General features: G+C 34.0%; 1 protein-coding gene across 4 annotated transcripts in view; it reads right to left on the bottom strand.

Moving 5' to 3' along the window:
* The window catches only part of LOC113514339 (zinc finger protein 37-like), a 35,921-nt gene extending 19,037 nt beyond the window's left edge, over positions 1–16,884 (bottom strand). For 3 of the 4 annotated variants that reach the window (XM_052892332.1, XM_052892329.1, XM_052892331.1), the window contains exons 1-6: positions 16,491–16,884; positions 9,756–9,908; positions 7,694–7,795; positions 6,954–7,076; positions 4,682–4,801; positions 3,537–3,587 (exon numbers count right to left, since the gene is read on the bottom strand). In XM_052892332.1, the coding sequence (XP_052748292.1) occupies positions 3,537–3,587; positions 4,682–4,801; positions 6,954–7,076; positions 7,694–7,795; positions 9,756–9,888 (529 nt within the window). In that variant the 5' untranslated portion in view covers positions 9,889–9,908; positions 16,491–16,884. The remainder of the gene's footprint in view (positions 1–3,536; positions 3,588–4,681; positions 4,802–6,953; positions 7,077–7,693; positions 7,796–9,755; positions 9,909–16,490) is intronic. The other variant, XM_052892330.1, reaches the window with a different exon arrangement.
* Between the last annotated feature and the right edge of the window lie 7,123 nt (positions 16,885–24,007).

Raw genomic sequence — 24,007 nt, 5'->3', positions numbered from 1 at the left:
AGTGCAATAAAAGACTATATGTAAAATTTCATTATGCAAATTTCATACAATTTCATAAATAAAACTTCGTCTACTTTTTATCTACAACTTTATAATGACAGTCTCTTTTTAAATTTAAACTTCACTAGTAATGCATGGTTTTAATGAAATACATGATGTGGTTTTATAAAATGTTAGTGACAGATTTTAAAAAAAGAAAAAAAAAGATATATTTTATTTTATCCTTATATTTTATTGTACACATTTGGGTACATCAAAATATGACAGAGCTTAGTAAATGTACAAAGGCGAGCTTAACTCTAAAAGAGTTCTCTACCAGCACCACCCAAAGTAGGAAAGAGCATCATTGTCAGCGAGTAGAGCGGTGTACAATATTGGGACAATTTTCAAACAAAAAAAAAACTAGACTTAAATTTACACAATGCTATATATATTATAAGAATAATAGCAAAGCGTCCTAATTACCATTGTCGATGGTAATAAAAAAAAATTACTGTCTATTAATGTAGTCAGTAACGAATCTTACCAAAGACAAAAATTTCGAAATTTGTTTTTTAATATCTGTCACATACCTAATTGTACAACTTAAAAACGTTAAATATTTCCTTTCTCCCGGCACAATGACTAAAAAGTTAGTAATATATTTGAAATATGTCTAAAAAATACTAGAAACGGCAGAACGCATCATTTTTAATTTCTTTTTAACTTAGAATGGCAAATACGCTGACGGTCCACCTGATGGAAAGTGGTAACCATCGACTATAGACATAAGCAGTACTGTGGACATAACAGAATATACTGTTTCGCCCATGATACCGCCCATGCGTTGCCATTCCTGAGGGACTCAGATGTTATTCCTTTGCACCATTTATCATTTTTAATTACCATACAAAGAATGGTAATTATCATTGCCGTTCCCGGAACGTGGTACCATTACCGTCCTTCAAATGATCAATTTAATTGAAACGATCATTAGTTAATGTGGCTAATTCTTCGTATAATTTAGACATATTGTGACACATTATTACACGCAGGTGTTAAGGTCAATGCTCACTACGCTGGGCCATAAAATGGGCCGTTATAAACCTGATTAGGCACAAAGGATTTGTCTATTACATTCTAAATAAAAAAGGTTATACAGCTATTTTCATTGAATTTCTCTAAAACCTTTCTTGCTTTGAGGAATCTAAAACAAACTAAATGCTCTTCACACTAGAGGGCGATATAGATATTACTCATATCTAATAGAAATTGCTTAATTTTTTTCACACAGTAATATATACTTGTCTGAAATGCCAGTACCAGTGATTATTTAAAGATGTTGTCTTTAAATAAGAAATTACCCGGTTTTTTTTTACTTTTTTTATTCAAGTAACTTTATTGACCAAAGAAAATATGGTACAAATGGTGGACTTAATGCTAAAATAGCATTCTGATTCGTAAAAACTAAAATATTCTATAAACCTATTGTAACTATCACAATGTTTTGTTACTTTCTTTCAAATTAGGAATTTAGCGCAATAGAAAGAGGCAGAAGAGTTCAATAGCTAAAGTAGGTTCATGAAAGAGTTGAACTTTTTATGATTAAATAAGAGCGCGGGGGGTTAGCCAATAACAGAAATGATGAATAAATAGAATAGAAATCATTTTTTTTTATTACACAATTTAGAATGGCAAACAAGCTGACGGCCCACCTGATGGAAAGTGGTAACCATTGTCTATAGACATGAACAGCACCACGAGCATAATAGAAGATATTTCTGCAAAAAGGCTTCTATTACAAATAAGATCATGGCTACATTCTATCCCTCAATGATTTCGGTACCAGTACGCTCTCCTGCATAGTGAGCATTTAACCTTATGGTGATAAATGAGTGAACCACGCCATACTATTATACGCTATTTACAAATTAAAACATACACACACACACACACACACACACACACACACATATGTTACATGAAGTAACATATCTCTAATATCCCACTGTTGAACAACATTTCTTTGTAAATATCAAATAATTGTTTATACAATTGCCAGGGCATGATTTTCTCTTATCCTAGACTAGCGACCCGCCCCGGCTTCGCACGGGTACACATCACATCACATTGGAAATCTCTAAAATTGTCAGTGTTCCTCTACTATAATATGCATGTATTATACATATAAACCTTCCTCTTGAATCACTCTATGTATTAAAAAAAACGCATCAAATTCCGTTGCGTAGTTTTAAATATCTAAGCATACATAGGGACGGACAGATGAGAAGCGACTTTGTTTTCTAATATATGTAGTGAAGTAATGAGAGTAGAAGATAAAAAAAAATTAACTAGGTATTATTGAGTTTATCTTTAGCTGTACAGTTTTCACCCTTGAACATTCTATTAGTTTTCTTTCAGCTTCTCAAAGGTTGACTGTACGAGAGAGAGACTGTACGGGATAAGTCCGCCATTGTATATTAAATATTTTAATCTGTCCAATGTAAATTATGTACAATAAAGATTTTTACATACACACATTCATACATATAGCTGTGTAAATGTGGATAAATGTAAAATTAGAATTTATAAAGGAAAGGAAACCTTTAGTTGGCCTTATTCACAATGAAACTTTGAAATAAAGAATAAAAAAGGTATAAAAGATCGCCCTAACGGTAAAAATATTTTAACTGACTTTAAATTTTGTATATTTGTGTTTGTCTGTATAATTTGATCTACTACCTATCCTACTGTATTTTAAAAGGCATCAAAAATTTGCCTATTAAAACTAATATAAAATGCGAATTTATTCTTCTATTTATCTAGCCATGCGAAGCCGGGGCAGATCGCTAGTGAATGATAAAGTTGTTTAACAGTGGGAGAAAATATATCGATGCTATACTGTAATATGTACGAGTAACTGTGAAATAAACATATCGGTTAAACGCGAATATTTAACTTCTAATATTTGAGCAGTAAATATACATTAAATCGATAAATGTTTTCACTTGATGCCGATAGATGGCGCTTTTCCATAAAAACTATCTATAGAATAATACGGAGCTATTGTCGAAAAAGGTTCGTATTTCGATTTTTAAAATAAAACGCCGGATTGATCTTGTATTTTTATTGATGTCTGATTTAATTTTATATAGAACAACAAAATCGTAGAACTGAAAGATAAATTGTATATGATGAGCATTAGGGCTCTTTTATAACATACCGCTACGGTAACTACATAGCGTTAATATACCCATATTTTATACACTTGTTGCTAGTGTGTGAAAGATTCCTTAGCTGAGATAAACACTGTATTGAGCCTTATTAAATATTTGCCAGTAACTTTTGTTATAATTAATAAAAAGCGCCATCTATTGAGCCAACGCATCACTTTTTATTTATTAATACAAATACCGTGTGAAATAGCTATTACCTAAGGTGAATATTTTATTGAGACTTACGATATTTGTCGGCAACTTTCGTAATATTCAAATTAATAAAAAGCGCCATCTATTGACTGATAATGTAATAAACAAATAAACGTATAATCAACTTACCAGCGGCTCCCCGACGTTTGTATTCCCTTTTGGCTTTCCTGTTCACGGCCTCTGTAAAAGAAATATTTAATTTTAACATTTATATCAGAATGTTATAAACATAGCGTAGAAGTCTCTCGTATATGAGGAGGTCGACCTGGTTGGGTATATTGCCAGCAATGGGATTCTCAGTCTCCATTACTAACAATCCCTTTCCCCCCCCCCCCCAAATATTGCTACATATTACCCACCCCTAATGTGTATAAGACAGAGTTAATACTGAAAGCATTCTCTCCCACTCAACCTAATGTAAATTTATGCATAATACTAAAATTTACAGAGATACACAGACTGAATTATATATATAAAAAAAAAACAAATAGTTTTTTTTTTTTTTTTATGCAACTTAGAATGGCAAACAAGCTGACGGCCCACCTGATGGAAAGTGGTAACCGTCGCCTATACACATGAGCAGTACCATGGACATAACAGAGTATACTGTTTCGCCAATGATACCCCCCATGCGTTGCCATTCCTGAGGACTCAGGTGTTATTCCTCTGTACCCAGTAAATTCACAGAAACACAGCCATGCAAACACAACTGCATCACGGTAGAAACACGAATAGGACAGAGGTGCCCAAGCAAACGACTTTTGTACAAAGTTTCCCTCTGTGTATATATAAATCCTGCATAACGATGGATAAATGGATAGACGTTTATTACTCTTTCACGCAAAAACCTCTCTACACATTTGAATGAAATTTAGTACACGGGTAAGTTATATCCTAACTTAATACATAGGATACCTTATGTATTGACTCACACGGACCGACCTTCAAGAAACCTAGTAATAAATATATACATTCATGTACAGTATTGCATATATGTAAATAGGTCGAGTAATGGGCAGCAGCGTCTCTTTTAAAACATCTCCAATGCCTAACTGCGGTTGCCAATCCGTCTGTCTAGCATGGCAACTACTGGGAAAACCAGGGGAGGTTTATATTCAGCAGTAAACAGGTAAAGGCTGATATGATAATGACGTCATATATGTATATATGTTATTCTACACATAAACAAGAGAATAGTTGATAACACTGCTCGGATAAACTATAAATATAATACATATATACTCCAAGCTTTAAACTAAGAACGCGTAACTCACCAAGTTCCCTAGCTCGCTTCCTGGCCAGATATTCAGGGCTGGTCTTGTCCACCCTTGGTCTACCTCGCTTCCTTTTCTCGCCTGCATCACTTGAAGGCGTCCTGTTGTTCATAACTGCAGCTATGGGGAAAAATGAAATACGAAAAAAATTTTCAGGCAAATTTCAATAGTAATTTATCCCCATTTTTATGTATTTGTACATATAATTAATAATATAAAAATTGTAATTAATTAAAAGTAAATTATAATCGCAAGGACTGTAAACTATGGGTACCTATAACCTGAAAATAATAGATTTATTATTTATCTATATATCTTTCACTAGATGTATCCTACGGTGACCCAATACATAAAGTATCCTATGTACTGAGGATATAACCTACCCTTGTACCAAATTTCATTCAATCCAGTAGTTTTTGCGTGAAAAAGTAATATTCTTTCATTGTTAATTTAATAGGATTTATATTAGTTTAGATCTATTTTTATTTATCAAATTTAATTTTATTTAAATTTTGTATTCACCTTTAGTTCTGGTAGCAATACAATTTGCCAGAGTTTTTCAAACTTCTTCGTGGCGCAACCCCCTTAAAACATAAAAATATTTTGCGACCTCCTACCCTCCATGCTATGTATTTTGTTATATTACAAATTAAGGATTTGATATCGGTACGTTCTGTTAATTTGTGTTTTTTTTTTATACAACTTAGAATAGTAAACAAGCTACCAGCCCACCTGATGGAAAGTAATAACCGTCGCCTATAGACATAAGCAGTACTATGGACATAACAGAGTATACTGTTTCGCCCATGATACCCCCCATGCGTTGCCATTTCTGACGACTCAGGTGTTATTCCACGGTACCCAGTAAATTCACGCCATATCCCACCCTTCAAACCGAAACACAGCCATGCAAACACAACTGCTTCACGGTTGAAACGCGAATGGGACAGAGGTATCCAAGCAATCGACTTTTGTACAGTCTCCCTCTGGTAAGTTCTACCTATGGTGTTTTTTTGGGGAAGGGATTGTTAGTAATACGGAGTACCAGTTCCATTGCTAGCAATATACCCAGGTCTACCTCCACGTGATTCCCTGTGCAAACCATCGTGCTGAATTCCAGATGTATTCATCATGATGGGCTAACTGACCTGCCTTTTCATCCTCACCTACCACCTCTCACTGGTGCCCCGCCAGCGTATACCGATAGCGCAGGCAGGTTTACCATTCCATTATCGTCTATTTAGAATAACGGTACTGTTTATCAAGGTACATTTAAATTTAGCAATTAGAAACAGAGAACTAGTGCGGAATGACAGGTGAAGTTCAAGTCAGGTTAATGGACCACCATTGTAGCGACTTTATGAGGAACCAGCGGCCCACAGATATCAGTGTTTTGCTCTTTTAAGGGCAAAGCAATAGAGTTGTGACCATTTTGTGTTACTATGGCATACGCATGAAGGAAAGGAAAGAAAGGAAATTGTTGGTTTATATATTTTGCTTTTGGCATTTTTTTTTTGTTTTGTTGCTTTTTTATTTTCATGTCTTTTATCACTTTTACTGTGTATTATGTGTATGTTTGTATTGTAATTTGTGTACTGTAAGTAATGTAAATAAATTATCTATCTATCTATCTATCTATCTATCTATCAGGGGTTTTATTTAATAAATGATAATGGAAACCCCGTCTGCGCTATCGGTATACGCTTAGCGAGACAGCAGTATATGATGAGAGGTAAAAAATAAAGGGTTTCCAGAGAGAACCGCGTGATTACTAAAAACGAGGTTGTTTGACCCCATTACTAACAATTCCTTTCCCCCCGTGTCTAAGAGGTAGTGTCCAGGGGATTGTATTCAGGGGAGCAATGTCCAGGGGATAGTGTCTAAGCGGCAGTCTTTAATGGGTCATATCCACGGGGCAATGTCCAGTGGATATCGTCTACGGGGCAGTATTCAGTAGACAGCGTCTAATGGGTAGTGACCATAGAAAAGTGTCCAAGGGATAGTGGTGAAAGGTGAAAATGATTTATTAACGCTGCTGTGTTATCGATATACGCTGGTATTACACCAGTGAGAGACAAAAGATGAAGATAAAAGCAAGTTAGTGCAACGTGACGAATTCTGTAAGACCACAACCGTTTCTAGGGGAAAAAGCGTGGAAGTCGCCCTAGGAAGTAACATCTAAGAGGCAATGTATGACCAATTTCCAGGGAAGTGTCTAGATGGTAGTGTCCAAGGGATAGTGTCTAGAAGGTGAATTTTAGAAGTCACTCACCCATTTCTTTCGCCTGTTTTCTGACAGCCATGCTGGCTAGGTACTCTGGACTCGTCTTGTCGATACGCGGTCTACCTCGCTTCCTCTTAGCCGGCGTTGGGGTATCATTGGACAGTTCTGGAGCTGGAAATAAGGATTATGGATTAAGGATAATGGTCAGAGACTATCCCCCTACTTATAAAAATCTAAAATTGTCTTTTAAGAGGATAAATTTCTATTTAAACAAATTTAAAAAATCTTTCATCAATGGAAAACTACATTATCTGTTAGTAACATGGGCGATATTTTAATTTAAAAAAATCTACCTGTCAAACCGAGCGAAGTCAGGGTGAGTCATGATGTCTAACAAGCCAATTTTAGTTGTTTAGTTTTTTTTTTTTGTTATTTGTTTGTTAATAGTCAAGGATGTATTCAGGTCAGTGGGCCCATAGTGAATTCACAAGGAGTTAACCACGATGGTTTCGGAAGAGAGGAGGAGAGAGGGGGATGAACATGGATTTCGCGATAACTTGGTATATTGCTAGCAATGGGGACTAACTCCCTTGTCACTGACAATCCCTTCCCCCTTAACTGTTAAATTTGTATAGTGACTAGATAGTTTTTGTCGTTTTTATATCTTTCATTTCCGAATATCTGTTCTAATAGCATGGATAGATTCTTAGCTAAAGCTAAACATACTGTATAAAAACATTACCTATTTCATGCTACCTACGTACAGAACCCTACATTTCAATACTTACGAGAAGCGACTGGCTCTGGCTTGTGTCTCGCGGCATACAACTCCGGCGGAACGAAATGTGAAACGGGGGATCTGTAATCCACAAGAGGTATGCCGCCTGCCCCTGAAAAAAAAAATAGAAGTTGTAGTATTAATTTATCCACAATGGGAAAGGCAAAGGAACTAAATCATATAGCCTGATCTTCAGTGAATATTCAGTGATATTTAAAAGATTCGATATTTGAATGTTTTTTTTTTTTAAACCATTTAAATACTGTCAGGATTTGAATTTGTTTTTAGAGATTGGCAAAGAAGGAGGTTCTTAACTCGTTTATATTTTTTTTTGTGACTATAAGTTTACATGACCAGTGACCAGTTCTGAAACAGTTTACAAAATTACTTTTGGATTGGTTAAAAAAAAATCCGAGTGGATTCCATTTTAATTTTGTGACGATTGAAACATTTTTCTTTGCGGAGAAAATCCTAAACCGATATTATTGATTCATTTTCAATCGACAAGTTTTATTGTAGTATTGATCCTATATTAAATCTACTTATATATTATAAATGTATTCGTAGACTGGAGATGTCGTGTTCCAAATTCAAAAAATCCAAATTTAATCGATTTCTATAAAGGAGGTCTTTAATTTTTTATACTTTTTCACTTTTGTTATTTCATATCTCTGTTATTTATAAACCGATTTGGAAAATTCTATTTTTATCCGAATGGTTATACCTTCTGAATCTTACAAATTCAGAAGAATTTCATCAAAATCTTTTCACTGGTTTAATTTTTAATCAAAATAACTGACGAAACATCACGATTGAAGCGTTCTTTTTTTTGATGAACAAAATTTTATGTCGATTTCAGTGGTTGCTTTTTTTGTAGAGCAAAATCGACATGTTTGTATTGCAATGTACAAAAGTTGCGGAGTGAAAGTCCATGTAATACATTCGATCGTGTTACTATAACTCAGTCACGTACGGGGGTCGACAATTGGGCCACCATAGAAGCCATTCTTTGATACCAGAGAGAGACTCTGTACAAAAGTCGATTGCTTGGGTACCTCTGTCCCATTCGTGTTTCTACCGTGAAGCAGTTGTGTTTGCATGGCTGTGTTTCGGTTTGAAGGGTGGGATATGGCGTGAATTTACTGGGTACAGAGGAATAACACCTGAATCCTCAGGAATGGCAACGCATGGGGGGTATCATGGACGAAACAGTATACTCTGTTATGTCCACGGTACTGCTCATGTGTATAGGCGACGGTTACCACTTACCATCAGGTGGGCCATCAGCTTGTTTGCCATTCTAAGTTGTATAAAAAAAAGATCCTGATGGGTCGACGTGCAACAAGTTAGCTGACCCCATATGCGAATATAAGGTCATTAGTACGCGTTACTGTCAACGCTCATATATTGCCTATTATTGTCATTACCAGAAATACTATAACCTTCCATACTAGCCATAGATCTCCGACCGCCATTATGTCTACGCATGTTTTGCGAAACGTATTTCACCTTTATACGAGGCATCTTCAGGCAATGTATAAATCTGCCACTATTTGCCACCCTTGATAGGCGGATAGGCAACTGCAGTTAAGTTTTGGCGATATTTTAAGAGAGCTGCTACTCATCCCTGATTACTTGACTTCCTAATTCACCTCTTACGACACCCACGGGAAAGGAAAAGGGGCCAATTCTATACCAGGACCACACGAAAAATCGTCGATTCATCAGTTTCTAGTGGTCACGGCCACATACCACCAGCATCGCTCATTGTATTGAAAGGATTGACTCTAACATCATCCGGCTCGAAGGACCAAATTGGTATTGAACTCAATCTTGATACATGGATTTAAATATTTAAACGGCCAAAGATATATAGAAATATAATTTTAATTCGTTCCCCAATTCCTGACAATTGACATATATTTTTAATTGTAATTAAAAATATAATAAAAAGTTTTTATGCCAGCAAACAAAATTTTGTTGGGAGCTGCCAACACTCATAATCTTTTCATTCATTCACTGTACATTTAGTGATGATGAACAAAAACAAATTAATATGTAAACGTAATTACCATATACATCCCCATTTGGTTCCAGCTTGGCCTTCTTCTCCGGTGATTCCTGGCTTTCTTCGCTGCGCGGAGAAGACTCTTCGTGCTTCAAAGCCGGCAGGGGAGAATCCAGCTTACTCTCACACAGTGCCATTCTTATTTGATTTTTGTTTACTGCAAAGAGACGGTTTCATTATATTTATAAACCGACTTCAAAAAAGGAGCTGGTTCACATTTCATTCTTACATCATTCTTTTCAAGTACATTACCTCAAAACAATTTGGAAAATTCTTTTTTCTCTGAAAGGATATACTTTCTGATTAATTCCATAGATATTTATATATATCTTGGTGTCTTTTCTACCGACTTTAAAAACAAGAAGGTTATAAATTCGGTTGGATTTTTTTTTTATGTTTGTTGCCTCATAACTCCGTCAGTTCTAAATCGATTTGGAAAATTCTACTTTTTTTTATCTAAAAAGTTATACTTACTTATAGAAATTTTATCAAAATCGGTTCAGTTAGGGTTTGATGTCTTAAGAACGACGCTACTGCACATCCCTCGACCATTGATTACCCTTAGTCACCTCTTACGACACCCACGGGAAAAAGGTGGTGATCCATTCTATACCGGGGCCACGCGGCAAATCTATTAAGGCCAGAATTTTCAAAAAAATACTTTTTTTTACACATTGTTGTTCTTTATAGTTTTAGGCTTATTTCTGATTAAAATCGGTTGCAAAAAATCCCCATAAATATAGAGTTATGGCAGAAAAAGCGACCGCCCGATGTTTTTGTTGCGCGTAACTGTCTTTTGTTTAAGACGTTTATCCTGTTACTTTCGGAACGGCTCTAGTGTCCAGTCTTTATTATCTTAAATATACCTGGGGAGGTTTGCAAAGTATTTTTTTTATACAACTTAGAATAGCAAACAAGCAGACGGTCCACCTGATGGAAAGTGGTAACCGTCTCCTATAAACATGAGCAGAACCATGGACATAACAGTTTAACATACTATTTCGCCCATGATACCCCCCATGAGTTGCCATTCTCGAGGACTCAGGTATTATTCCTCTGTTAGGTACAGTGTACCCAGTAAATTTACGCCATATCCCACTCTTCAAACCGAAACACAGCCATGCAAACACACATGCTATACGGTTGAAACACAAATGGGACAGAGGTACCCAAGCAATCAACTTTTGTCGATGGCGGGTCGCTAGTAATAAATATGTTTAAAAATATTATTGTTTGTTTGATTTTTGCTAAAAAAAAATGTTTATCGGAACATGCAATTTGACATAAAATTTATATTTTCTTTTATCACATGATTCGCGTTTCTACTATCAAACTATAATATAACTCTATTCGTTTCCATATTTAAACATCAGGCTGGCCAACTTAACGAAAAAAAAAAAGGATTTTTTGTGTAGATTGGTAAGATATTCCTGACTAAGTCGTTTTACGTGGTTTGTATGAAGTGCAGTCTCTTTTCCTTTGGTTATATACTCTTTGCATTAGTTGTCTTTGTTCATTCGAAGCGTACAGTTGTGTCTTATTTGAGTTTTAAAAAATTCTGAAACGTCATAAATGCAATAAAAGTGAACGTTCTTCAAGCCCTATAAAGCAGCCTCCCGAATGGTCTGATAAGATGTAAAATGATATCGAATACACAGAACAATCTAGAGGAAGACTGTACAAAACTCGTTTACTTGGGTACCTCGATCCTATTCGTGTTTCTAGCGTAAAGCAATTGTGTTTGCAAGACTATTTTTCGATTTGAAGGATGAGATATGACAGTGAATTTACAACGTACAGAAGTACACTCTAGTCATCAAGAATAGCAACGCATGGGGAGTACCATGGGCGAATAGTATACTCTGTTATGTCCATAGCACTATTCATGTCTATAGCCGACGTAACTATATTAGATGCGCCGTCAACTCGCTTGCCATTCTAAGTTGCATAAAAAAAAATTACATGAGGTTTCATGCAATTCTATGTTGTCATATTTTCTTTTACAGTTTACTGTCGTTTTACAGTTATTTCGGAGCACGTGACTTGTCGTACATGTGGTGGTAAAGTATTTACACAAAACGTCAATGGATGAATTCAAAAATTTTGGAAAGTTACGCCGAAATCCAGGTAGTCGGAGAAATAATGAAATAGCTACCAATGTTGCTGTACCTACTTTTAACGACGACGCAGAGAGTAAACTAAGAATTCAAAGATTATTTGAAATAACAATTGGCTGTGAGGGATGCACCTATTGTCTCAGATAAAATACGATCCGGCTAAAATAGGAACAAAAGAGTTTGCAGCTTGCAAAAAAAATCAACAATAACAATTAATTGTAGGTAACAAGAAAGGAATTAAGAAAAGAGAGAAAAAAAAAAAGAGAGAGAGAGAAAAGATTAGCCGTAAATTTACAAGACAAATAAAAATTCATAAAGTTCTTGCTTTGACTGGCCGCAATTTCGAGAGATACGCATTTAAAACATTAACTCTTTTATTTTTTTTAATGCATGTCAACTAATTGGCAACCCTGTCCGCTTTATCGGTATACACTAGCAAAGGAACCAGTGAGGGATGATTGCTGAGGATGAAAAGGCAAGTCAGTTAGTCCACCGTGACGAATTCAACAATAAATTAGTCACGATAGTTTCTAAGACACGATAGTTTCATCCGCCTGGAGATCAACCTGATAGGGTATATTGATAGCAATGAGGACTAACCTCCCCATTACTAACTATCCCTTCTACCCCCCCCCCAACTCTCTCATTCTCTTTTTATTTTTTGTAGCCCCACCCCCGTATGAGTGCAGCTTGTTCCCGGATATTAATTTCCAGGTTTTTTAGCTAATTTTAGAGTTTTCCTCACTCTTTACCAACTCTCTTATTAATATACATAGAGTAAAGCCAGATTACTTTTAATCCAAGTAACAAGACAGAATTAACCAATTTTCATATTCATAAACACGGGATAACAAATGCGTAGTCTACCGTTACTTTCGTGGTAAAATTTAAACCCTGTCACCAGGTAGTTTAGCGATGGAATAAGAGTTTAGTTTCAAAAGATCAGTTACCGTTACATTATGGTTCGGTCGCATTATTAGCTTTCATGTCACTGTTTAGGTACTTTTTATTTTTATTATTTGGTTTTATTCATTTCTATTGTCATCCCTAACCAATTTAATTTTTCTTTCAGACCATTTTTTGTATGTAAGACCTCAATATAACTACCCTTTTTTTGTATTACTATTTTTCTAAAAGACTGTACTTATTATTACAAAAAAAAAAAAACAAAAACAGTAGGGAAAAGTAACATTTGTTTCATTAGATACAGGTGGCTACCATGAAATGAAATTCCGAAATTTCGGAATTTCTCAATTTCGTGTTTTTGTTCGTATCAAAATCGACCCAGTAAATGGAACTTAACATTTCGTTCATCATAAATCCTATTCTAATAGTCCATAGGAGTGATATTTTAACATTTTTAATAATTTTAAACAACATGTATTATGTAATTTTAACATCAAATTTCTGTTTCGTTCGTCCCCGAAATTTCGGAAAATACTTCATGGTAGGCCCTCTGGTCATATAGTGGTAGGGACAGGTGGAAAAAAATCCACACTTATCCCCTAGGGGGGAAAATGGCAGTGGACTAGTGGAACTGGCCAAAATTTTCTGATATCAGTTCTGAATCTGAATTAGTTGTTTTAATTTAAAAACTAATGAATTGATTTTTGGTCAAATTTCTACAGGACCAACCTGTAAACATATTTTTTTTTTCAGACAAAAAAGGTTTTTCTAAAATAATGGAGTTCTGAAATAAGTAACAAGCATAAAAAAAAATACAACTAAATTGAGAGTTCCCTTCTTATTGAAGTTGGTTGAAAATGAAGAGAGCTCGGCCAACCAGACGATGGGGGGAAAGGGATTGTTAGTAATGGAGACTGAAAATCCCATTGCTAGCAATATACCCAACCAGGTCGACCTCCTCGCGGTTCCCTCTGGAAACTATCATGGTTAATTCCTGATGAATTCATCATGATGGGCTAACTGGCCTGTTTTCATTCTCATCTATCACCCTTCACTGGTGCTCCGCCAGCGTATCCCGTTAGCGCAGGCGGGGTACCATACCATTTTCACCCATCAAAAAAAAACCAGACGATGGGCAGATGTGTTAGTGATAGAATATGAACCCATGAGGATGAGACAGAATAAGAATAGGGATAGGCAAAAAAGGGGGAGGGTACTGCAATTTAAAACTTTAATAAGTACTAGCCTATCCCGATTCAGCTTCACACGATTAGACAGAATATTCGAAAATATATTTTTATGCAACTTAGAATGCAATGCAGCGAATAAATCTGACGGCCCACCCGATGGAAAGTGGTAACCGTCACCTATAGACATGAGCAGTACCATGGACATAAGAGAGTATACTGTTTCATCCATGATATGTTGCTTGCCCCATGCGTTGCCATTCCTGAGGACACGAGGTGTTATTCCTCTGTACCCTGTAAATTCACTGCCGAGTATCCCTCTGGTAAATCAATACTTTTTTTGTTATATACAAAAAAAAGTTACAGCCAATTCATTTGATCAGTCATTTTATAGTATTTTATATGTGATTCCTTAGATTGATATAACTTTTTTATTTATGAACCGATTGTGATAAAACAAAAACTAAATGTTACATGAAACAAACTGCAACACGGTAGTGAAACCAGCATTCAAATTGGTTAAGCCATTTCTGAGATTAGCATGTACAAACATACAAACAGACAAAATTTTCAAAAAATCTATTTCTCATAAAGCAGCCCTATAATAGTTCTTCTTATATATATCTTACATGTACAGACAGTGACCAGTATGTATTGATGAGCATTTATAAAATATTAAATATATTAAAGGTGTTCATAGGCTACGGTAACCATTTATCATCAGGTGGGTCGTATGCTTGTTTGCTACCCCAGCGGTATAAAAAAAGATGAAGTTACAAGGCAACAAACATTAAAAAAAAATGCAAATCAAATTGAAAATCTGCTTCCTTTTCAAGTCAGATGAAAACTGTACCATAATTATTTGTTTGTGACAGTTTTATGATAATTTCTCAAAAAAAAAAAAAATTATTTAATTATTTATTTATACTTTACTGTATATGAAAAATTACAAATATATAATAATGTTCACTTTAGATGTAATAATTGCATGGCAACATTCTGGATAAATCATAAAAACATTTTATGTATTGTATGTGGCAATTAATAATTTTGATTGGAGGTAGTAAGATAAAAAAAAAGGTTGTTGGTGTCTGCTCTTAAATACAGAACAGAACAGAGCATTCCTGAAGACTCAGGTGTTATTCCTCTGTACCCTGTCAATTCACGCCATATCCTACCCTTAAAACCGAAAGACACACTGCTTCACGGTTGAAACACAAATGGGACAGAGGTCCCCAAGCAATCGACTTGTGTACAAAGTCTCTCTGATATAGTTGTTTCCATTTAATATAATATTTTATTTTTCATATAATTCTACTAGTTTTATGCAAAAGTTTATAAATATGGACAGTTATTCTTGTTGATGTTTGTTATTCTTTCTTGCAAAAAATACTGAACAGATTTGAATGAAATATTTCATTTATATACAAATATAAATATTATATATGGATATGTTGCCTCAAGTGGGCAAAACCTTGGGATACAGCTAGTCTTATTTACTTCACAAAATATGAAGTATTTAAATGGAGCCTAGAATAGTAAACAAGCTGACAGCCCATCTAATAATACTTTGGGGGGAAAGGGATTGTTAGCAATGGAGTTTGACAGCCCCATTGCTAGCAATATGCTCTATTAGGTCGACCTCCACGTGGTTCCCCCTGGAAAACATTGTGAACAATTCTTGTTGAATTCATCACAATGAGCCAACTGACCTGCTTCATTCTCACCTATCATCTTTCACAGTGTATCAATACGCTGGTGGGGTTACCATTCCATTATCACCCATTAAAAAAAAGCCCATCTGATAAACATCACAGAATATTCTATACATAGTACCCCATAACTTTTGGGACTATGTTGTAAAGCCTCCATAATTAACATATTATTTCCCTATCAAAACAACTTTTTAAATAATCAATGGAATTTTTTTTTACTGATAATTCAATATCAGACTTCAGTATGAACAGCCTTAAAATTTAATACACTTAAGCTGCTACTATGGGCCCAGTTATCTACTATAAATATACAAAATAAATATTTATTATTTGTTCGAAACATTTTACATAGTTATCAAGTTATTAAATTAAATAATTTGTTACTATAATACATAATATTGGGACAGTTATACTGATTCTTGATTGATTCAAGAATTTGTGGTGAAAGTCATAATTACTATGTTAATGCATGTGGCTGTAAACATTGTGGTCTTAGCTTCTACTTAATTTGTAAAAAAAAAATATGTTCAGTATTTGAAAAAGCTTAATGCTCGCATTTTTTTATAATTAGCTACATATACTATCTTAATTTGAAGTGTACATTTTTAACCAACCAACAAAAAATACCATACATATTTTTGTGTGAATAAAAATAATGATTCACTATAAATAATATAAATAAATTCACACGCGGTAAACAAATGACATGGCGTAAGTTGTAAATAAAGCAGTAGAATATAATAACAGATGTTATCAACGAAGAGAAAAGCATTAAATACTGTAGATAAATTGAGAAATGTCGTAAGTAACTCACCTTAACACGAAACCATTTTACTATCTTCGACGGAATAAACACTTAAAACGAAGTATAACTTACACGATAACAACTATTGTACAAATATAAGTTCATTAAAACTTAATAACGACAACAAAAATACTAATTTCAAACAATAAAACTATGGAAAAAATATGCTTGGTTCCACTTTACAGCAATCAATTACTAACTACAAAAGGTGCAATACTAAAGACATGGAAAATACATAAAACACACGATTTGGCCTAATAATAAATGCACGCACTACATTCTTGTGCAATAAAATTGCTTTTAAAAGTGATTACAAAAGTTTTCGATGCCGATTATCGGAGATATAAACAAAATCGCGAAGCCTTAAACCTAGCTGTAGAACGTCCATTACGTTTCCATTGAAGTAATGCTACTGCCTACGGAAAGTATAAAAAAGACGAACTCATTTTTATTATGGCAACACCGAATGGTTATTCGCCCAAATGAAATTGTACTCAAGTACGTTCAAGACAACTACGTGATCATTCTACAAGACATACATTTAAACGTAACAATAATGCAATAAAATTTTTAAACTAGTGTAATATTTGATTTTCTTGTTCATTTTAAAAGATACATTGTACGTATCTTTATAAATAAACGGACACATTTATGTCTGTCGCATCTGTAGCTTAACTTAAACCACAGAAATTAAACAGTATAAACAAGTGACGTTATAATCTTTCAATTTGGCTGGATAATACCAAAATAAACTAAATTAACAACAAAATGAAGGTATATTTATCCTTTATTATTCAAAATTCCCGTATATTTTTTCTATACCCTTTTCTATAAAAATAAAAAATAATCGCTTAGTATTTCATTTTCTCTTTTTACGGTTATAACGAGCAACATTTCGTTGGGTGTGGGGCAAGCAAGAGGAAGACAGTATGAAATGGCGATAGTTATAGGTAGGTCGAGCGTTGAGTTGGCATTGTAGTTTTGTACCTACTCGATCGCGTTATCGCTGGTAATGTTATCGCGCCGTCGTCGAGGTTATTACTTTGTGTTGTGTGTGTGCGGCTTCACAGTTCACCTTGCCTACTATTTTGTTTGCCTTCCACTCGTTTACGTACGACCTGAATTTTAATTCTTCGATACTGGAATGTGCTTAATTATTTACTGAATTAAATTTACATTTAACTGTTTTTAAACTAAAATAAAAAAATGTCGTAGGTTCTAATTTAGTTAAGATTGACGCATTTATAAATGAGCATTAATTGAAAAAAATCATGTGATTATAATTATTTAGTTTTTAATATATATTATTATTATTGCCAGTATTTCATTGTAAGTAATTACAATACCTAACATTTAATAATTATTATTAATACCTAAAATAGTCATGCAATTTTAAATAATTTACAAGAAATAAATATTTAAAAAATATGAAAAATACATTCTCGAGTTCTTTTTTACTTTTAAATTATACAATACATTTAAATACATTTATTAAGTAAGTATGTAATTAAAAGGAAATATTTTTACACAGTTATTTCTATAATTAAATTTATAAAGGTATTTTATTGCAAAATATTTATTGTTACCATTATTTATTTTTATTAAAATAACACCTGAATATTGAAATTATGAAATTGTGTACGCCTTACATTTCCTATTACTTCCAAAACACTTAGAAAAAATTATAAATTCCTAGATACAATAATTATAACAAAGGGATCGATTCTTAGACACCATTTTTCTAAATCTATTTTTAAATTTAAAATTTCAGTTTGATAACACAACGAAATTCTTATGCTTAGATTCAATATGAATGAAATTTCGAATACATTTAAAATAAAATTATTATAAATTTAGCTTAAAATCGGTCCATAAAACCCTAATTTCTGAATAACGAAATTTAAATATTGAATTAAAAAATGTGTTCAGAAAAACGGCGCTTCAGAATCGAGCCCAATAACAACTGAAAAAGAAAAAGACATGAAAACAAGCTTTTAATAGGTACAAAATACAAATTGCTGGGGAGTAATAAAACATTTTTAAATGTTGAAATTATATACGAAATTAAAAATACCAGGAGAATTATTTAGGGAAGATACAAAATAAAATTTAATTAAAATGTCCATTAAATACTTGGATATTTTTAAACAACAATTTTATATTTTGTTTGGGTACAGAGTAAGTAAAAATTGTGTATCTATTCGCATTCAATCTTAGACGCCATTTTTTTTTTAATGGATGATAATGGAATGGAAACCCCGCCTACGCTAATGGTATACGCTGGCGAGGCACCAGTGATAGATGATAGATGAGGATGAAAAGGCAGGTCAGTTAGCCCATCGTGATGAATACACTTGAAATTCAGCACGATGGTTTCCAGGGGAGACCACAGGGAGATCGACCTGTTAGGGTATATTATTAGCAATGGAACTGATAATCCGCATTACTAACAATCCCTTCTCCCCCAATTAGGACGCCATTAGAAGCGAATAGGGGACTAACAAAACTAGCTACGCTAGAATTAAAGTAGGTAAAGTAATTCAAAATAAAGTGTCTGAACCGCTCAGTTAGAAGACCTTTACTTGGGACATCAAGAACTACTGAAAATCAGTGTTGTAGATATCGGATATGAAACTGCGACATATGCTGAGTTAGGTCCTTTGCACAAACACTGCTACATTCATTTCGTTTTTTTTTTTATATGTTTTATTTTTTTAATTCCAATTTCAAAGTAAAATAGTAATGTTATTATATAATTGTGTAATCTTCATCATTATGTTGTTTTGTCATACATATGTAACATGTATAATTTATATTATTTTCTTAAAGAGACATGAATTATATTATTGTGTAAAAAAAAAAACATTACGTTAATATTATATATATAATAATTGTCTATAATATCGATTTATAATGTTGAATCATAAAAATGAAGTATTATGAGTCATAATGCATTAAAATTATTTATGTAACATTTAATTGAATATTAATTGTTTTATATCGACTAGGCGAGACTCAGAGTTTCCTATTACGAACATTTTATATGAAAATTACAATATGATGAATAATAAATAGATATTAAGTTTGTGTAAGAGAGAGAAAGCTTAGTTGGCCTCTCTCTGTCCTTTAATTTTCCTCAATGTATCTTCTATGCTGACCTTTTTTTTCTTCAACCAATGTTGTGACTGAAATAAAAATGAGCTCAAATTTTATTTACATATTAAAACAATATTTTAAATTACATCTATGAGGTTAAGTCGGGGTTGTTTTTAAATGATTTGAGAAAAAATATGGGCTCGATTTTTTATTTCACTTTTTTTTTCTGCAATCTGCAGTGTTTATCACGTGCTTCCGTCTTTCATCTTTAGATTAATAATTCATTTTGATCAGTCTAAGGTCTTATGTGATGTGTCATGACTGAATTCACTGTTTTTTTTTTTTCTAAAATTACTCGCGTATTTTGCATTAAAATAAAAATTTATGTCAATTATAAAATGGACTTTATGTATATCTATATTGGTGTTTATTTTCAACTAGCAACCCGCTCCGGATTCGCATTGCAATGCTGATACTTAATAGCGCAGCTGGTCCCCCATTATATTACGACATTACATTAGAAACCTCTAAATTTATCAGTGTTCCTCTACAATATTATGCATGTATTATACATATAAACCTTCCTCTTGAATCACTCTATCTATTAAAAAAAACCGTTTCAAAATCCGTTGCGTAGTATTAAAGATCAGTCCAAATAGCGCCGCCGGTCCCCCATTGCAAGGGACAAAGGGATTGTTAGCAATGGAGCTTGACAGTCCCATTGCTAGCAATATGCCCTATTAGGTCGACCTCCACGTGGTTCCGCTTGGAAACCATCGTGAACGATTTTTGTTGAATTCGTCACGATGGGCTAACTAACCTGCTTCATCCTCACCTATCATCCTTCACTGGTGCCCCGTCGGTGTATACCGATAGCGCGGACGGGGTTGCCATCCCATTATCACCCATAAAAAAAAACACGTAGAGGTCGGCCTAATAGAGGTATATTGCTAGCTATTTATGCTTTAATTCCTTCTACCCAAAGGCTGCCTGGAAGAGATTGCTTAGCAATAAGACCACCTTTCGTACTACACTATACCATTCCATTATCATCTAATAAGAGTCCCCCATTGCATTACGACATCACATTAGAAACCTCTAAAATTATCAGTGTTTCTCTACTATATTATGCATGTATTATACATATAAACCTTCCTCTCGTATCACTCTATCTATTAAAAGAAACCGTATTAAAATCTGTTGCGTAGTTTTGAAGATCTAACCATATATAGGGACAGACAGACATGAATCGACTTTGACTAAAATAATAATTGATAAGTCCAGTATCTATATCAATGTTCTATATATCTGTCTGTTTGTGACCTTTGTGTTTAGATCAATACAGTCATCCTGTTACGAACTGGTGGTAACCGAACCGAGGTGGGGAGCTATAGATTATTAGAGAGAGACAAAGAATAAATGATAAGCGAAATGAGCGTTAGATTAGTTGTCAATTGATAACAGTTTAAACGTTCGACGCTTTATTAAATTGATATTGATTGCTGAAACGATTTCGCCTGCAATTTGAAATTACTGGCAACATTTTTTTTTTTATTACAAAAATACAAAATTACAGAAAGTATGTTTAGCATTAGCATTCAGAAACCACGTAGGTTTATAATAATGATAAATACATTAAAACTTTTAAGGAAGTATTCTATCTATACCAGAGGGAGACTTTGTACAAAAGTCGATTGCTTGAGTACTTCTGTCCCATCCGTGTTACAACCGTAAAGCAGTTGTCTGCATGGCTGTGTTTCGGTTTGAAGGGTGGGATATGGCGTGAATTTACAGGGTACAGAGGAAAAACATCCTCAGGAATGGCAACGCATGGGGGTATCATGGGCGAAACAGTATACTCTGTTATGTCCACCTGATAGAAAGTGGTAACCGTCGCCTATAGACATGAGCAGTACCATGGACATAACAGAGTGTACTGTTTCGCCCATGATACCCACCATACGTTACCATTCCTGAGGACTCGGATGTTGTTCCTCAACTGGTTTTGCCTCAATTCATTTTTGTGTAATACTCTTTAACATCTTTCTTATTAAAAAAAAAATTGAATCCATACAATTTTGATTTAGATGTCTTGGCTGTAAGTGTAAGGCGAGTTCGTTCACCGGTCGTGGCGCATGCGTCATCGCCGTCTCGTCAGTTAAAACATTTTATAGAACGTAGGCCTCTAACCGACGAATACAACTCGGCTGGGCAGCGTTTGCAAAACTACGCCGTATCTTCTCCACCAAAATATCTCAAAGTTTAAAGACGAAGGTTAATTTAATCAGTACGTGTTGCCAGCGATAACCTGAGGAACCGAAACAGGGCCCTACGTTGTTGTTTGTATGCAAAAGCATGAAATTACTCAGCGGGCTATGGAGAGAGCTTTTTTTGATGGGTGAAAATGGTATGGTAACCCCGTCTGCGCTAACGGAATACGCTGGCGGAGCATCAGTGAAGGGTGATAGATGAGAATGAAAACAGGCCAGTTAGCCCATCGTGATGAATTCATCAGGAATTAACCATGATAGTTTCCAGGGAGAACCGCGAGGAGGTCGACTTGGTTGGGTATATTGCTAGCAATAGGATTTTCAGTCTCCATTACTAACCATCCCTTTCCCCCCCATGGAGAGGGCTATGCTCGGAGTTTCTTTGCGTGATAGAATCTGAAATGAGAATATTCGCAAAAGAATCAAAGTAACCGACATAGTCCGAAGGATAAGTAAGCTGAGGTGGATGCAGGTAGCTAAGGACCGTTCTTTATTCTATGGAAAATGTCTATGTCCAACAGTGGACAAATAATGGCTGAGATGATGATGATCTGATGATGAAGCCTTTAACAGAGTCCTTAAATATAGGCAGCCAGAGGGAAACTAAGAAAAAATAAAAAATATGAATAAAATTTCTAACAATATTATTTAGTAGCTATTTCTTGCGGTTTTCTCTCCGTAAGTCAATACATAAAGTGTGTTTTATGTGTTAATTTAACCTATCCGTGTACCAAATTTCATTGAAATCCGTTCATAAGTTCAATTATTCCAATAATTTATTGAGTGATTTTTCTGATCTTTATATTTATGCAACTTAGAATGGCCAACAAGCTAATAGCCCACTGATGGAAAGTGGTAACTGTCGCCTATATATATAAACAACACCATGGATATATCGTCATAGTCGTAGAATACTGACGGATTTGACAAAGATTACATATAAAGATCCGTCAGTATTCTACGACTATGACAATATTAGAGTATACTGTCTGCCCATTATACTTTTCATGTATTGCTATTCGTGAACTGAGTTGCTATATACACTATGTATCTTCACATTTCATTGACTTATTAATTTATTTATTTATGTACACTTTATTGCACCATTTATAGAATAGTAAACACATTTAACTGTAATAAGAAATGATACAAAAGGCGGTCTTATCGCTAAGCAATCTCTTTCAGACAACCTTTGGGTAGAGAACATTGAGAAAACAAAGAAAAATAAAGGGTAGGTGGCAATTATATTTCTTATTTGTATTTTTTTTCAAATATACAGTTTTAGAAACAAATTAATATTAAATTTAGATCACGGTTAAACCATCCTAAATTATTTATACACAGAATAATTTTATTCCGATTTATGCAAGTAAAACCACGGAACACGGGTAGTTTATAATGAGTATACAATTAGTAGAAATAGCTATATATTAATCAATGGAGCTATGAGAAGATATCTTTGAACTGTCAAATCTGAGCCAGTTAACGTTTGTTATAGAAGTTGCCTCGAGTGACAATTGAAAACAACGTCTAACTGTTTTTAACCATACATAAATAAACTAATTTGATGTTTTCATTAAGCTATGAATTTTGAACTTTATTACATGTCATGATCAAATGTCTTATTCGAAAAAAAATTACTTAAATGCTACGCAAGTGGTTAAAAAATTACAAATATGTACATAAACTATCGATCTGGCAACATTTTTAGTGGCCGTTCGTTGACATCATTTGACATTGACAGATTGTAGTGAACTTTATTTTGACGTTAATTAATAAATAATCTAAGATAGATGGTGTTTATACCAAAGATTTATTCTTATGTTTTGTATTTGTATTGTTCAATGTAATCGTTAGTACTATTTGCAATTTATGTTGTACACTCATTTTTGTTTCTTTAAATTTGACTATTAATCTTTTTTTGTAATTATCCACGATCATTCTCATGTATTTTTAAACTATATACGCCTCAGATCTTGACTTTTTGCGCGTAGGAAAAAAATATATTTGACATGACGTTAATATTCACTAATATAGTTGACATTGACATCTGCTGACAAAAGATTTTTTTAATATTACAAGTGACCAGATTTAGGCAAATATGCTTTTTTAGCATTCGTTAACTATAAATTAGTATCATTTCGCATATAAGTATAATGT

This window comes from Galleria mellonella, unplaced genomic scaffold (assembly GCF_026898425.1).
Source record: "Galleria mellonella isolate WM207_F2 unplaced genomic scaffold, CSIRO_AGI_GalMel_v1 utg158, whole genome shotgun sequence".
Classification (NCBI taxonomy): Eukaryota; Metazoa; Arthropoda; class Insecta; order Lepidoptera; family Pyralidae; genus Galleria; species Galleria mellonella.
Note: the sequence above shows the minus strand (reverse complement) of the source record. Positions and strands in the feature narration are given on the sequence as shown.